Source organism: Notolepis coatsorum (genome assembly GCF_963971535.1).
Source record: "Notolepis coatsorum genome assembly, chromosome: 5".
Taxonomy (NCBI): domain Eukaryota; kingdom Metazoa; phylum Chordata; class Actinopteri; order Aulopiformes; family Paralepididae; genus Notolepis; species Notolepis coatsorum.
In genome coordinates, this window is record NC_140169.1 from 188,315,160 (window position 1) to 188,333,176 (window position 18,017).

The window sequence follows — 18,017 nt, forward strand, 5'->3', positions numbered from 1 at the left end:
AGCCTTGCTGGTTTTTGTAGTATTGGCTTCAGCCTGGATCTGTAGACATATAGTGCTCTATAATTGGTAGGTTGTGTAACATGCCCTGATAATCATATCTTATCAATATCACCTGCATACTTCCAATATCAAAATGGTTTTATATTGTGAAAAAACTGTTGTCGTGGATTTCGACTGGTCCTAGAGTGCTTAAGGCATACAGAATAGATACAGGATATGTCTGATGAGCGTGTGTAAATGTACAGACCACAACAGGTTCTCAACGGGCATTAAAGCAGTCTGTAATAAGGTCACAATGAAAGTCAGATAGTCAGAAATGAGGCCAAACTACAGTCTCAAGTACTAGGTAGAACAATAAATCAATCATCAATACACCATAATCACATACCTTGGTAATTTCAAACATCAACATCACCAAACTACAGTCTCAAGTACTAGGTAGAACAATAAATCAATCATCAATACACCATAATCACATACCTTGGTAATTTCAAACATCAACATCACCAAACTACAGTCTCAAGTACTAGGTAGAACATTAAATCAATCAACATCAATACATCACAATTTCATACTTGGCAGACAGTAGCACGATAATTCTAAGCATTAATATCACTAAACCACAGTTTTAAGACACTATCCACATATGCAGGTAATTGTAAAGGCGACATATCTGTTGCAAGGAGGCCGGAAGCCGTTGAATAGAGTAGCAGTTATCTTCTCACTCCTTCGCACACAGAACGACATATCTGTTGCAAGGAGGCCGGAAGCCGTTGAATAGAGTAGCAGTCATCTTCTCACTCCTTAGTTTGCACACAGAATGACATATCTGTTGCAAGGAGGCCGGAACACTGCGGCCTTGGTGGTGTACTGTAGCTACTTTATCAAGCCTGCGTATGAATCCTGATTATGACGAATGCCTGCAGTGTTTTAACAGTCTTGTAGCGAGTATGACTTCATGACCGACCTTGGTGTCTGGGAGAAACTAGGAGAACAATGAAATTACACTCACACTGTTGTGTTAGTTAGAGATACAGACTGATAGGAGGGTCTGAGAATACGTGACACTGTGGCCATACAGAGACAGCTTTGTAATGCAAATACCCTGTAAATGCCTGGGCAGAGGTGTCATACGACCAGATTGAATGGGATTCATCGTTGGAATACATGATTCACAGGCTACTTTGGACCTACTCTCTCAGTCTCGACAGCTTCCCAGGAAACGAGGGCATTTGTACACTGTAAAAAATGTATGTTTTTTCACTGGAAATTCACTGTATTATTTTACAGATTACTTTTGTTTTTCTACTTTAAGTGTAAAATGCCATAAAAATACAGTAAATTACCTTTTATCAAAATATTAACCATTAAATAAAGGTTGCAATCTGTAAATGTATTTGATTTGACTGTAATTTGACAGTAAGTATTTGGCAACCATTGATGCCAGACATTTACCGTTTTCTTGCAGCTTTTTTTCTTACATCACAGATTTAAATTTTTTTTGTTTTAGCTTCATCTGAACAGAGCTTCAGTAGCATAGAACACCAGTCTGTTTTAGCTTCATCTGAACAGAGCTTCAGTAGCATAGAACACCAGTCTGTTTTAGCTTCATCTGAACAGAGCTTCAGTAGCATAGAACACCAGTCTGTTTTAGCTTCACCTGTACAGAGCTTCAGTAGCATAGAACATCAGTCTGTTTTGGCTTCACCTGGACAGAGCTTCAGTAGCATAGAACACCAGTCTGTTTTAGCTTCACCTGAACAGAGCTTCAGTAGCATAGAACACCAGTCTGTTTTGGCTTCATCTGGACAGAGCTTCAGTAGCATAGAACACCAGTCTGTTTTAGCTTCATCTGAACAGAGCTTCAGTAGCATAGAACACCAGTCTGTTTTGGCTTCACCTGGACAGAGCTTCAGTAGCATAGAACACCAGTCTGTTTTAGCGTAATCTGAACAGAGATTCAATTGCATAGAACACCAGTCTGTTTTAGCTTCATCTGAACAGAGCTTCAGTAGCATAGAACACCAGTCTGTTTTAGCTTCACCTGGACAGAGATTCAGTTGCATAGAACACCAGTCTGTTTTGGCTTCACCTGGACAGAGATTCAGTAGCATAGAACACCAGTCTGTTTTAGCTTCATCTGAACAGAGCTTCAGTAGCATAGAACACCAGTCTGTTTTAGCGTAATCTGAACAGAGATTCAGTTGCATAGAACATCAGTCTGTTTTAGCTTCATCTGAACAGAGCTTCAGTAGCATAGAACACCAGTCTGTTTTAGCTTCACCTGGACAGAGATTCAGTTGCATAGAACACCAGTCTGTTTTAGCTTCATCTGAACAGAACTTCAGTAGCATAGAACACCAGTCTGTTTTAGCGTAATCTGAACAGAGATTCAGTTGCATAGAACACCAGTCTGTTTTAGCTTCAGTCACTTCCTTTTGACCCTGTGTGGTGCGGCCTTGGCCTGGCTTCCATGCTGTTGCTGTTGGAGCTAAAGCTCACATTTTGTATCCAACAGCAACAGCATGGAACCCAGGCCAGGCCTGTAGTACCACACCTTAGAGCTGCTGTGAGGGAAAGTTCCAGAATGTTTAGAGCCTGGTTTTAGCCGGTAACCCTCTGCGTCAGCTGATAATATATCTTCCCCCTACCACCCCACCCTCCCATACCACCTTTTAACGAGTCCCATTTCCTCCAGATCTAATGATTAAAGAGGGTGTTCTGGCTTATAGGATGCAAATTACAGTGGACTGCACCTATAATACACAGTTATTATCCCATTATATACGCTGAGGAGTTTACACCACGCTTACTAAGCTTATTTCAGAATATGAGCTGAAGTCCCCCCTATCTTGTAGGAGCCCTGTCACTGAGTCAGCTTCCATGTGTCTAGCAGTATAACTGGAGGAATCAACCCCCCACTGAGGGAGGTCCAAAGTCTCCCTGCTGGCTGCTGTTTGATTGAGCAAATTATTGACAAGGCTTGGAAGTAACGAGCTGCGGGAGGCAGGGAGGCAGATCAGAACTCTTTAGCCTGTGAGGAATTTGAATGACCCTTTCCTAACAATAGGTACAAAGAGGAGTGGCGTCCTATAGCGTGATAACTCTGGAGGTTTGATTATGCAACAACATCCCTTGCTGTTGATCAAGCCAACTGTTTGAACGCCCTGAAGGGAATCTCGACGTGACGGGCAGTTGGTTATCAGAGTTTATTTAACACCGACATATCAAACACAGTATTTCTCTGCCATTGTACCTCACGCATGATGTACGCGCTATCACTTCACGGGTGTGACTGACTTCACGGTATCAGACTCCCCGCTGACAACACTTCCTGTTCTGAATGAGGGGAGAACGGCCGAGCCACTGTGAGTCTGTGAGCACTGAGGGTGCGGCTCCCCGCGCTGCTGGTACTACCAGGTTTGATGTCATGGCTCATTACATGTCAGCAGCGTCATGTTTCTCTCGCGCACGGTGGCGTCACTGGCGTGTGTCAACCCGGCTGTGGAGATTGTGAAAGCAAACGAGCGATGATGGTGAACGGCCAATAAATGTCTCTCCTCCATGGTTATGGCCCTGATTGTAAAAGGCCAACACAAGGGCTATAGTTGTTTCCCTGGCATAGCGAGGAGAGAGGAATACCAGCCTCACCCTGTTTGCACGCTGACAGTGGTTGCACTGTTTTCCGATAAGCATGACACAAGGATCTCCGACTCACACTCTCGCTCACTGCCGACTCTATTGGTGAAACCCTGCTTGAGCCTGGCATCATTCATAAGCGCCACATAGATCTCCTGAACTCTTTTGGTTTCGTCTTCATAACTCCCGGATTTATGTGTTGTGACAGGTGTTTAAACCTGAGGTATTTCATTATGGAGTGAGAACGCGGACAGAGGACATTCCATGTGGTGCTGAATGCTGCAGAGCAGGTGATCTTCATTGCACAGGTATGTGTGAGAACGTGCATCCTTTTAAGGCATTAGGGGCTAGATCCACAAAGAATGGATTGCACGGTGCTAATTGCACCCTTACTTACAATTCATTATGAATTGAAAATGGGGGACCCTGATGTAATAATACATCTATACATCTATCTTATATAGCGCTTTTCCAGGTGCTCAAAGACGCTTTACATGGGCAGGAGAGACAAACTATGGCAAAACAAAAAACAGAACAAAAATAATACATGACAAAATAAAATAAAACCGACAGAATTAGAGGTCAAAAGCAAGATTGAAAAGGTGAGTTTTGAGGGCTGATTTAAAAGATGTCAGGGTGTTTGCATCACGGATATGGCTGGGGAGGGCATTCCAGAGGGAGGGGGCAGCAGCAGCAAAGGCCTGTCGCCCCAGGTCCGGAGCTTGGTCGTGGGAGGTGTTAGGAGGTTGGCATCTGCAGACCTAAGGCGACGGGTGGGCGTGTGACGGTGGAGGAGGTCAGACAGGTAGGGAGGGGCAAGGTTGTTGAGGGCTTTAAATGTGATGAGTAGTATTTTAAAAATTTATGTATCCTGTATTTGATTGTAAACAAGACGGAAGTCTTTCTCTGGTCTGCATCCCCTTAACAATTGTATGTATTGAGCCGTACTGTACCCATTCTGCAATCTGTTAATAACATTTTCATTCAATCAATCACCGTGCAGGTGATTGAATTGTAAGTAAGGGTGCAATTAGAACTAGGTCTTTTGGCGCAGTGTTTTTCATTGGGTCAGGTGTTTAGGGGAGCGTGTCATCTTGGGAGATGAGTTTCAAATGAAACAGTGGCATGACTGGGTTGAACTAATGGATCTGCTGGCGTTGCATGTCTGATACCACCGGCTGTTGTTCCTCCCATCTACCGGTAAGTACAGTAGTTCGGTCTCTCAGTGGTTCTGCTTCTGTCACCAGTGTAACTTTGGAAGGAATACTCAAGTTCACTGGTGTTCTCGCTTCTTCTTCCTCACGCTGTAACGTTACCAACAGCTATAACCAGAACTTTGAACAGATTTCATATTTGGCGAGGGGTGATATTGTCCTTGAGGGACTTGCTGAGATCATTTAGTTATTAGTTGTTACCCCACCCCCCTGTCTCCAGCATTTGTTCAGATTTATCTACCATTTGATTAGCGCCGTGTGCGTTTCTTAATGTGTCTGTGCACATTTGCACCAGGGATGGAAATTATTTAATGACTAGTTGATTCATTGGTGAATGTACTTGTTGAATATAGAAACCATGGTTGTTTAATCAAAATGTCACCTAGATACCTTCTAGGAAATGTCTAAAATGTCCTTCTAAAAGCAAGTCTACATTGCGTTGCGAGTGACACAGAGGTTGTTTGTGACACAATGCCGCTCACAATGCATGTACAGCAACGTATTTCAAAACGGTTAGTAGTCGATGACGCAACTTTCGATGAATCGCCTCATTGAAACGAGTCAGAATCCCCCATCCCTGATTTCCACGGGTGCGTCTCGTACCGGTACATCCACAGTACCGGTACCAGAGCCATACCGGGTTGTGGTTTTGAAGAGAACCTGCAGCAATTAAAGCAACTAGGACTCAACACAGCCGTCCGCATTGACGGGCCGCGCGGCTGTCGGCTGATATTGTACACCTGAGCGGTGTTGTGGTATGAGCGCACGCTCGGATTGACTCCGGGGCGCTCCTCCTCCACGGGGAGCTTAGGTTTCTCCCTGAGGAACGGAACAACACAAGAATGCTGTCTGGCATCTTTACACGTCCACTGGCGGGTGAACGAGGAAGGATGTGACAAGCGTGCAGGCGATTGGTCACTCCGTGACCTTTTTAACCCTCTCTAGGAGCGCGGCGAGTGCGAACGCCTAATGCTAAGCCTGCCGAGGTCAAGCCTCCAGCGCCGCTGGAGACATGAGGAGAAACTCCTGCGTATTTGTCAAACTGAACGGTGGTCTGTCAAGGCGCTGTGTGTTTAAAGGACCCGAGAGGCGAAGGGGAAGACGAACACTCCCAGGAATCCATTTGTTTTCTTAGGTCGGCTTAATATTCCCACTCAGCTGTCAAAGAACAAGGGGTCATGTTAAGTCACCCAAAGTTACAGTAGTCAGCCAAGCTGTTACTGTCAGGAAAAGTGAGTACTGTTTGTAATGGATTATGAGATGATTTATGACCTGTGTGGCATAACACAGCTCTTTTCTCCCGCCTCTATCCTGGGGTGCTGAAAGACACAGCAACACAGACAATGTTTTCTATTGCATTTGTTTCTAAATTGATTGAATGCATTTTGAATGAATGGGTCCAGAACCTCAAGTTTAAGTGACGGCGCTCTCTAGACTACTGAGGTTTGTCCCTACTGTCTACAAGCGCAATACACAAGCAGCCTCCGTACATGAAACCAATCTGCCACCTCAGTCGGCCATTAATCATGATTAATGTCAGTCAGCCATTTGTCACCCACTGATAATCGACGACGTCACAAACGCCGTTAGCGAGAGAAGTCACGTAGAGAACGTTGCATATCAAGAGTGCAGTGTTATTATTAGGCGATTCATACGAGTGCGTGCTCAGCTGATGCAGGCAGACTACATTACACTCCTGAGGCTCCAGGGGGTCGGAGAATGGCCCCTTTTATCCTCTGTTCCCTGCTTACTGCTACCCACCGATCACTAGGTAACCAGCGCTGCGGTAGTTAGGTCTGCAGCTCCCTCTCCGGAGCGGGACTTGTAGACTCAGTGCTGTGTTCCAAGCCATTTTACTCCCCCACCCAAACTCTTTTATTGGGACCCATAAATCTGAGATATGTGGAATATGTGTGAGATGACGCACGTTAGGGGGAGGGGGATCTGTCTCATATGCCGCGTTGTTCTGTCAGCGCTGACTTTCAGTCATTCCCGATCTAAATCATGGCCATGATTCATGGGAATGAAAGTTATGCGTGTGATTATACCTCCCGGCTTTGTCCTCGGCTTCGTTCCCTACCTGTGAGATTGGGAACGTGTTTGACTGACAGGTGGTCGCCGGTGTCAGAACAGAATGTTCATATTCTCCGCGTGGAGCACCCAGGAGCATCTGTCACACTGATTGCTTGTTCAGCGTTAGAAAGGTTGCTTTTTCAAAATGTCTGCTGACATGACAGATTACCTGCACAAACGTTATCATTGAGTGACATAATCCATGGGATTGATCCATAGAATTACTTTCAATAATTTTGGGATTTATTTGCTTCCAAGATATGAAGCAAAACAAACACCTTATTCCATTTGAACTTTATTCAGAATGTTGATAATGTTATTATAATGTATCTTTGGTATGTATCGTTGTTGTCGTAGTTTTTTTTAATAATGCATAAAAAAAATATTGTTTGGTTCCTGTTGGTTGTCAGTTAAGGCCATGGGTAGGTAGGGGATTTATTTAATTTGATCTTTTATTTTATTTTTTCCCACGGCGACTATGGATAGGGAATTTCTTTATTTAATTAAAATGTTCACAACAACATGGATGCATGTACTCTGCCAGCATGTTTAATATCCATAATACTAAAGGTTTGACTAAGATTTTTATGAAACTTTATTGTAAAAAAAAATATATATATTATATATATTTTTAAACTCATAAAATAAATTGGGTCGCACCTAAATCGGCAGGGTCGGTCGGCAACCGGAACCAAACAATTTTTTCTTTTAGGCCCAACAGTAACTGTAACAGTTTACTGTCATCCTGTTGCATGTAACATGTTACCCCTTAACCCCGTGCATGCCGGGGAGAGGCCATGAGATGAGACCCGAGACCCAAGAGGCATGTGTGACTATTGTATTACCGCATGATGGGAGGAATGTGTTGTGAGACGGGAAGCAGAACACGCTGTATATCTGCGCTTATCACGCCAGGGTGGCAGCTTTATGGCCCAGAATGTCCCTCAGGTGAAACAGGACTGATATGTCCAGGTAGCAGCAGGTAACACTAGCAGAGGGACAGCGGCGCGGAGGGAGAGGGTAATGACCTCAGGCTGACAGGAAGGAGCGCGGCGGGTCTGGGTCTGGGAGCCGGCGGGCCTGGCAGAGGGAGCCCTGTTGGACGTTGTAGAGATTTAGATGCCTCGTTAATATTTATTACTTCAGTTCAATATCAGTTCACTTCAGAGTCAAGAACAGGAGCTCTCTTTTTCTAACCATTGATCTTTGACCTTCAAAGAGCCATTCTTTTTATGGTTATATGATTTACACGGCCGTTGTAAAATACAAATGACACACACACCCCTGAAACGATCAAGTCAAGTCAAGTGTTCCTTGTGTCTTCAAATACACAGATGTACAATGAAAGTTAGACGTTGAAAACACCACACCACGATTATTATTATTATTATTATTATTATTATTATTATTATTATTATTATTATTATTATTATTATTATTATTATTATTATTATTATTATTATTATTATTATTATTAGTATTATTATTATTATTATTATTAGTGAGTAGTAACTACATGCATCTGTGATATTTGCTGTGTGTTGTTTTGTGTGTGTGTGTGTGTGTGTGTGCGTGCGCGCGCGCGCGCGTGTGTGCGTCTGTGTGTGCACGTGTGTTTGCATACATTCGCGTATGTGTGTGTTTGCATGTGTACGTGCGTGTTGACCCTCAGCCTTTGTGTGTTGTTGTGTGTGGCAGTGGGGGTGACTCTAGGGCTGCCGGTAGCCTGGATTGTACTCTCTGTTTCCAGCTCTTTCACTGCAGAACACAGAGACCCAAGCGTTGCCCTCTATTCTTTTATTGTCCTTCTACCAGGCTTCCAGTGATAAACCACACAAATACACCTCTCACTTCCCCTCTCTCTCCTCTCTCTCCCCTCTCTCTCTCTCTCTCTCTCTCTCTCTCTCTCTCTCTCTCTCTCTCTCTCTCTCTCTCTCTCTCTCTCTCTCTCTCTCTCTCTCTCCTCTCTCTCCCCTCTCTTTCCTCTCTCCCCTCTCTCCCCTCTCTCTCTCATCTCTCTCCTCTCGCTCCTCTCTCTCCTCTCTCTCATCTATCTCCTTTCTCTCCTCTTTCTCTCCTCTCTCTTATCTCTCTCCTCTCCTCTCTCTCTCCTCTCTCTCATCTCTCTCTCCTCTCTCTCCCATCTCTCTCTCATAGGCGTCAAGAGACAAGCAGGAGGCTGAAAAATGTGAGTGTAAAACGTATATTCTTATTGAAGAAACTGAAGAATTGTTTGCCCAGTAATGTCACAAGAGACACACACACACACACACACACACACACACACACACACACACACACACACACACACACACACACACACACACACACACACACACACACACACACACACACACACACACACACACACACACACACACACACACACACACACACACACACACACACAACTTTGCTTCATATAGTCTATGCATATTATACAAGGCCAGTGTACTTATAGAACACCAGTGAGTGAGTGAGTGAGTGAGTGATAAACATCACATGTGGTGGATATCCGCTTGGGTACAGAAAAACATCACAAGACAATAACACAGATAGACAATAAATATGGGGCTAAATATCCAGCCATAACCAGGATATTTAACTTTATTGGTATATTCAGTGTCGCTGATGAACCGGTTGTTTGGTTGTCCAGTGGCGACCCTGGCCGGTAAACACAGTCAGTAGCAGAGCGTTCTAGATGAGGCAGGAAACAATGAGCCCTGGCTGATATGAGCTTGTGAACAGAGCAGGACTATAACTATCATTACCATCAACAGCCTCACCAGTGTGCAATACATTCATGGGAGAGGGTAAGCTAGAATGGTTCGGTGTGTGTGTGTGTGTGTGTGTGTGTGTACCAGTAGGATCCATTGCACTGCTATAAACCTAGTCTGGTTTGTTGTAATACCAGTTAGTAACAAAGGTTCATTTGATAATAAGAGCATGCAAGATATACCTGGTAGGTTGTATATTTTGTTTTTAATTGTCATTGTTCCCTTTTCCTTCAGGTGCTGATCACCATATACTGGTTGGGTAGAAGAGCTCACAGTGACCCCTACTATAATGGACCTTACCTAAACCTCCAGGCATTGAGGGTTTGTTGGGCACAGCACTATACAAGGTAACCTGTCGCCTTCTGCTGTATAGGCTAGGAATCAACCTATGGCACCGTTTATGCAGTGTTTTGTGCCCAAGCCCTGGTGTGATTAATCTGTCCCAAAGTGGGAATTGTATGAATGAAATCCTCTCTCTTATTACAACCCATTGCCCAGTTTATTTCTCTATATCCCTCCTGGTATGTAGACAATGTGCAGAGAGAGGAATGAAGGCCTCAGAATTCCACTAAAACCATAGCGCCACGTTAAGTCATAAATGTGCTGATCCCCATGACGCAGCTATTTTAATCTTGTTTACAGCGGGGCACGTAGGTCACATAGTACACTGTTGCAAATAGGCTGCCCCTTTTCCCGAAAGACGCCCATCGCCAGCCCCTTGTCGTGCCAGTGTTGAATGTGACACTTTGTTTACGGTTAGATTTACCACCAGCAAGCGTGCTCGCCCCCCCCCCCCCCCCCCCCCCCCAACATAATTCAACCGTGCGCGAGGGATGTTCAACAACAGATAGTTGCTTATTACAACACACCTTGTTTGTTTATCTACGATAATCCCCAGTTCAGTCAGTGGACGGACTCACGTCGTCTGGCAGGATTCAAGAGGACCGCATGTTTGTGAAAGTTTCCCTTTAGAACCTGCGGCTGACGGGTTTCTTTTCACATGTCTGTGCCCATGCTGGTCGTCGACGTGCCTCCAGCTCTTGTTTATATGTTTACGCCTCTCTTTCTAAGCTGTAACACAAGTCATCGGACGGTCACAGGGATAGCGGGCTCTGTGCTTAGCTGTTGTAGTGCTATACGCCGGTGGATAGAAGGCCTGCGGGGCAGCACTGTGCGCTGAGCCTCCAGACAGTGTGTGGGTCGGTGTTGACAGTAGTTTGGGGGGGAGTCCGCAAGAACGAGTGGCCAAACGTAATTCCCACTCTACCTGGGAGATCTCTCACCCACATCGCACATGCCCCCCACACACACACACACACACACACACAACACACACACACAAATACAAACACACATACACACACACACACACACACACAGGAGCTAAATAATTTACATCTTACTAACCAGGGATGTGTGACTGTGTGACTGACTGTGTGTGTGTGTGTGTGTGTGTGTGTGTGTGTGTGTGTGTGTGTGTGTGTGTGTGTGTGTGTGTGTGTGTGTGCGTGCGTGCGTGCGTGCGTGCGTGCGTGCGTGCGTGCGTGCGTGCGTGCGTGCGTGCGTGCGTGCGTGCGTGCGTGCGTGCGTGTGTGTGTGTGTGTGTGTGCGTGTGTGTGTGTGCTTGCGGCAGGTCCTGGAGGAGTCGTCCAACCTGCAAAGTGTCAGAGACAGTGGTTTTGGAGACGGCTGGTACTCGGAGCGAGAGGAGCTGTTCCCACTGAGAGGAGGAGGAGGAGGAGGACACAGGAGAGAGGACTCTCTGGATAGTCTGGACTCACTGGGCTCTCGACCACACAGTGTCTCATCTGACACCACCCTTAAGGGCAGCAGTGAGGGTAAGGGAAGATCACACACACACACACACTCACACGCACTCACTCACTCACTCACTCACTCACTCACTCACTCACTCACTCACTCACTCACTCACTCACTCACTCACTCACTCACTCACTCACTCACTCACTCACTCACTCACTCACTCACTCACTCACTCACACACACTCACCTCATCTGTAGCATAACACTGTATTGCACTATCGCAGGACCTTAGCACGTCTTTTACCATGCATTTTAAACTTTATGTACATTATACCTGTTATGTCTTATTCTTATTACTTGTATTATTGCACAATCGCTGCGGGCATGACCACCCGCATTTCACTGTATGCCGTGACAAATAAAACTCTTGACTTGACTTGACACTCACTCACACACACAAATACACCTGATGAGACCTGCATTTGATTGGATCTACTGTACACTGTCACGCTTTGTGTCGGGCAGGGCTTTAAACCGCTTGTCGCCAATTATGTGTGTGTGAAATCCTGAACTGAATGTGATTTGCTTCAAGGGTTTGTTTGTTTGTCTTCACTGTTATCTGAGATTCTCTCTCGAATTCACACTGCGAGTCTGTTGATGTGGAGATAACTTGCTGGCGATGGTCTGACTTTCAGGCTCTCTTTCAAGTTATACTTCTGCTCGGAGTGATAGCATTGTAATTCAATCTTCAATCACTTCAAATGTTTTTTCAGCTGAGAAGTTAAGAGAGAGGATAGCCTGTATCAGAGCCAGATGAATTGCCAGACCTATATGAATTGAAAATGGGGGACCCTGATGTAAACAAGACAAACGTCTTTTTCAGGTCTGCATCCCCTTAACAATTGTATGTATTGAGCCGTACTGTATTGTACCCATTCTGCAATCTGTTAAATAAAGTTTTCATTCATTCATTCATTCATTCAGATAGCAAACTCCTACTTGTGAAAACAAATGCATAACGCCATCTAGTGGCATGTTATTGTAATTGAACTCCATCTGAAAAGGCACCCCGAGCCCAGCCGAGGAGGAAAACATAATACACATAAAATCCTGCTCCGATTCTGTTTCATGACGGTGTTTTGGTTCCTCATTGGGAGAAGGGCAGAGTGTGTGTGTGTGTGTGTGTGTGTGTGTGCGTGTGTGTGTGTGTGTGTGTGTGTGTGTGTGTGTGTGTGTGTGTGTGTGTGTGTGTGTGTGTGTGTGTGTGTGTGTGTGTGTGTGTGTGTGTGTGTGTGTGTGTGTGTGTGTGTGAGCAGGGAATGAGCTGGTCAGTAATTAGGGCGAGGCTTGCCCCCCTCCCTCCTCTCATGTGAGAGGCCAGTGAGACATTCCATAGCCTTCCACACAGGCTTGTAAATGAGGAGGCCTCCGTTCCCAGCCCAACATCCCAATGTTACAGCTCCACACTGGACCCTCACTGGACCCGACCCCCCCCCCCCCCCCACCCCCACCTCCTCCCCTCTCCCATCCTCACCCCACTTGTCCTCTTACACTCTCCTCACGAAACCTGATTGGACCCCTGCCGTCCACCCACCCCTCCCACGTGTGTGTCCTCTCCACCTTGTTTTGCCTCGTCTCCTATACCTGTCTTCCGCCCGTCCTACCTGCCCGTCATCCGTCTCCCCTCTTGCCTCCCGTCCTCAGGTTGCTGTAGCGACGCCGAGGCCGACTCCATCTTCAGGATGGCGGAGAGCAAGGACAGCTTGTCTTACCGGCGCTCGATGGTGACGACGCCCAAGACCACCACCCCGTTCAACCAGTTCCTGCCCAGCAAGGACAAGCCGCAGGCCTACGTGCCGGCGCCGCTCAGGAAGAAGCGCGCCGAGCGCAACGAGGACAACCGCCGCAGCTGGGCCAGCCCCATGTACACGGAGGAGGACGGTACCTTCACCAGGTAGAGTGGCGGGATATACAGTACACACGCACACGCACACACACGCACATGCACACACACACACACACACACATGTGCACACACACACACACACACACACACACACACACACACACACACACACACACACACACACACACACACACACACACACACACACACACACACACACACACCCTGGGTCTGATTCCCGCCCTGACCTTTAAGTCTTACCCTCTCTCTAATCTTTAATAGAGAACGGTGTGTGAATAATAATCAGGATGGTTTTTACCTGACGCTTGTACTTTTCACATATTTCTCTCGTCCTACTGTTGGTCACGTGTTGTTTCCTGTTGTATTGTCTGCGATTGATTGATTGATGTATCTATGGTGGTGTGCTCTGTGGTCGTGTTTCACCCTGGGAACGCCGACCTCAGTGAGACGAGGCTCTCCTCTGGCTCCCACGACGACGGCGGCCGGGTGTCCCAGAGTTCCCTGCCCGCGGCCCACCTCCAGTGGGCGTACGAGTACGAGAGCGGCAGCGACTCTGACGCGGACCGGCCGGATCCCGACCTGGTGCTCGACGACTTGGCCAGCAGGCGCTTCCACAGCCCCTCCCCGGCGCCCCTCACCAACTTCGCTCTGCCCATTAGTAGTCCTCTGGAAGCCGGAGGGGTGTCTGGGGCAAAAGGGGGCCCCTGGCCTACGGTCACTATGACCCCCAATGCCACTCCGCGGCAGAACGCGACCTGCCTCAGGTCAGAGCGCCGCGAAAGCAAGAGAGTGACTTTGATGTGCCTGCCTGATGAGAGAGAGAGAGAGAGAGAGAAGAGAGAGAGAGAGAGAGAGAGAGAGAGAGAGAGAGAGAGAGAGAGAGAGAGAGAGTTGGCGACAGCGCTTCTCCTGCCCTCAGTTTGCAAGGTTTACTAGAACCATAGACAATGCTGTTGGCCTCTAGAGTGCTGCTGCTTCTAACAGAGCTAGTCTCTCCGTTTGTTTTCCTCCGCTTGTTGGGTTCTGTGTGACTTGTTTTAGTTTTGGCCTTCAGCAAGTCTTCATTTGCACCCGTTTCCTCTTGGCTTTGATGTGCTGCTGCGATGATGTGATTTGCGGTCGGCGACGCAGCTTCTCGAGTGGAGGTTTTTTTACTTTGCTTGTTGTTTGCCTCGTTTTTTGCAGTTTGAGCCTGCGTTTTTGTCTCCCTAACCCTCGTGTGATGATGGCATTGGAGAATGATGTGCAGCGTACTCAACCGAGCCGGGCCCCTGCGCTCCTTGCTGTGTGTGTGTGAGTGTTGTTTTGACTGATGAACCTATATTTGACCAAATGCTGTGTCTCGAAGCAGCAGCGACAGCGGGGTGGTGCCCCAGCGGCCCCCCCCAGCGGCCCCCCCAGCAGCAGGGCACGGTGAGGGTGGAGTGCCGCCGGCCCGCGTCTGCCGACAGCCTGCTCAGGCAGATGATGTACGACGACTCGGAGGACTCGGAGGACGACGAGGGCCACGCCGACCCCGTCCAGGACGACGTCTACGCCCGCAAGCTGGGCCTCATGGCCCCCCCACCGCCGGCCACCAACGTGCCCTACGACAAGTTCTTGCCCAAGTTCTGGACGCCCGACGAGGACGTTCACATACAGAAGATCAAACTGGGCTCTCAGAGGAGGCCCTGGTATAAGAAGATGCAGGGCTTCAGGTGTGTGGAGATCTGAGGGTCCAGTGTTTTATGAAAAACACAGACAATGACGTATGCAGTAGTAGCCTACTCCCAGTCCCTGCAACAGCATAGTGCCTCAGCATATACACACACGCACGCGCACACGCACACACACACACACATTTGCTTTCGCATTTGACGTATTATTATGCCAACCCCACAGTCAAGAACATTTTCACCAAATGTACCTACAGACCACACCACACATACAGTGACACACCACTCCTCAACCTTATGACATCATCAGGGGTATTCTCTATGATCTCACATCTCTTTGCTTATATTCTTCTTTTTCCCTCCTTCCCTATGTTCCTCTGACACACACAGGGTTATTGATCTCAGGGCTGTATTGCATGACATTTTTTAACCCCAAGTATTCTTGCAATTCACACTGTTCTGATGCTGTCAGATCTGTTCTGTCAATTCCCTCTGCCTGACCTATGTGTGTCTCTCTCTCTCTCTCTCTCTCTCTCTCTCTCTCTCTCTCTCTCTCTCTCTCTCTCTCTCTCTCTCTCTCTCTCTCTCTCTCTCTCTCTTTCCTCCTGTCTCTTTCCCTATGCTGACTTTCTCTCCTTTCCCTCCTCCTCCTCCTCCTGCTCCTCCTCCTCCTCCTCCTCTTGCTCCTCCTCCTCCTCCTCCTCCTCCACCGTCCCCATCCGTGGCCGTAGCCATGGCAAGACGGGCTCCTCCTCGGACGACTCAGAGTGTGACGCCAGTCCCTGGCTGTTCTCCGCCCCCTCCCCCTTCTCCTCCGGCCCCTCCCCCTCTCACTCCCACACACCTGAGGCCCCCGCCCACACCACCCGCGTGGTGGGAAAAAGGTCCATACAGCTGCACGACCACGACGATGCCATAGTGTACTAGATGCCTTGTGACATTATGACGAGGAGAGATGCTCCCTAACGTACTAAAGTGAATGATTTTACAATCACGCGGCCAAGCTACTGACACTGCCCTAACGTGCCTGACAAAGCTGCTTGCTTACTATGACTTCAGTGGAGTTTCTGCTGTGGTTCAGCATTGTCGTGTTTGCAGTGCAACATTATTGTAAGAGAAACCTACATTATGTCATAGCAGCTATATAGTATTATGGCATACTGTATATCCATACAATCCTCATTTGATCAACCTGTGTTTGAATCAAATGGCAACACTTTTGCTGCACTTTTTCTTATATCTTCCTCCTGTTTCTTGCTCTTTCTCTATGCCCTGTTCACATGCATGCCCTCACCAGCTCTCTACCTTTTCTCTCACCCTCCAGTTCTCACATTCAAGTTCACACTGACCCCCAGCCCCCTCAGTTAGAAACCCGCCCACTGGTGTTTGCCAAAATGGACCCCACCTCAGGCCCCAGACTGATCAAATGTGAGTGGCGACCCCTGTTGGGGCGCCAAGACCCCCTGGAGCCCCCGGACCTCATCGCCTACGAGAGCATCCTCCCCGACCTGGAGAACGACGACATGTTTACCAGGAGGACCCAGGCCTTCCAGTCCAACACGGACCTCGCCATGATGAAGACCCGGCTGTGTGGCTTCCGCTCCTCGGGCTACCTCCACTCCCCCGAGCCGGAGCTCAACATCGTGACCCAGCCGCATCGCCGCGGCGACGACCTGCGCTTCCCGGACATCGAGCTGGACGACGTGGTGTACCGCAAGGTCAACCCCCAGCAGCAGCAGCAGCGGCCTCTCTCGGGCGGCCCTGACCACTTCTCTCCCATGCCCGTCCCCGAGCCGTGGGCGCTGCCCCCCGACCTCCAGGCCAGGCTGCTGTGCCCCCCGTGCCCTCTGTCCCGGGACACGGGAGGCGATCGGGATCAGGACGAGACGCAGGTGCACCCCCGAACTGACGACATGCTGCTCCGCAAGCTCGGGGTCGGTCCCACTCAGGGTCAGGGGTCGTCGAGAAGCGCGTCGGCCAATCATTTGTCTCCCTCGGTGCCCAGTGCCTGCAGCGAGAGCGACCTGCAGAAGATGCAGGCGATCAGGGAAGCCAGTCGGCTGAGGTACAAGAAGAGGCTCATGGTGGAGCGGTTGGCCGCCATGAGGTCATAGGAACAAAAATGGTTGATGATGTCACAGTGCCTGTTGCCTTATCCACACGCTAGGACTGGTTGTGTGTTTTTATTTTTCTATTATCTCTACTTTTTCATTGTTTGTGTGAGAGTTCACTGGTGCCGTTCAGCTCTTCCATCATACATTGCATGTTGATATTGTTGTGGCTGAGTAGTCGTTTAACACAGCAGGAGACGTTATTTCCAGTTTCAACAGGCAATTTATTTAAGGACAGAAGGTTTAACAGCAGAAGCTATGGATCAGCAGACGGTCACCACAGTTGAAGAAAAACACTCTGACTTCTCAATCCCTCTGCTTGTCCCATAAATCCCTTCTCAGCCCTGCCCCCCCATGACAGATATGATGACGTGACATATTATATCAGATATGACATGACGTACATTAAAATGACACATAGATTTAACATCGAAGAGAGATGCGATTGAGTGAGATGTGTGTGTGTATATGTATGTGTGTGAAAGAGAGAGTCAAGATTAGTGAGATGTGTGTGTGTATATGTGTGTGTATGAAAGAGAGAGTCAAGATTAGTGAGATGTGTGTGTGTATATGTGTGTGTATGAAAGAGAGAAAAGATTAGTGAGATGTGTGTGTGTATATGTGTGTGTAGAAAGAGAGAAAAGGACAAGATATGATGTACAAGATTAAAGCACACGATATGATGTACAAGATTAAAAGCACACGACGTGATGTACTGAAATGTCTATCTGCCTATCTCCAAGTTGTTTTAAGAACATCAGCCAGACCGTCTTTCAGTACTGCTTAGTTGACCCATATTAAACTAGTTCACTTCATATACACATTTTCCCCAACATTCCCCCATTTGGGGCTATCCC

At 47.6% G+C, this 18,017-nt stretch overlaps 1 protein-coding gene across 1 annotated transcript in view; it reads left to right on the forward strand.

Moving 5' to 3' along the window:
• LOC311228487 (LIM domain only protein 7-like) overlaps positions 1–18,017 on the forward strand; it is a 185,702-nt gene that overhangs the window by 102,291 nt on the left and 65,394 nt on the right. Inside the window, 9 exon segments of the mRNA XM_084314390.1 lie at positions 9,084–9,114; positions 9,938–10,016; positions 10,019–10,050; positions 11,337–11,541; positions 13,172–13,421; positions 13,838–14,175; positions 14,743–15,091; positions 15,781–15,969; positions 16,374–17,156. Coding sequence (XP_084170516.1) covers positions 9,084–9,114; positions 9,938–10,016; positions 10,019–10,050; positions 11,337–11,541; positions 13,172–13,421; positions 13,838–14,175; positions 14,743–15,091; positions 15,781–15,969; positions 16,374–17,156 — 2,256 coding nt within the window.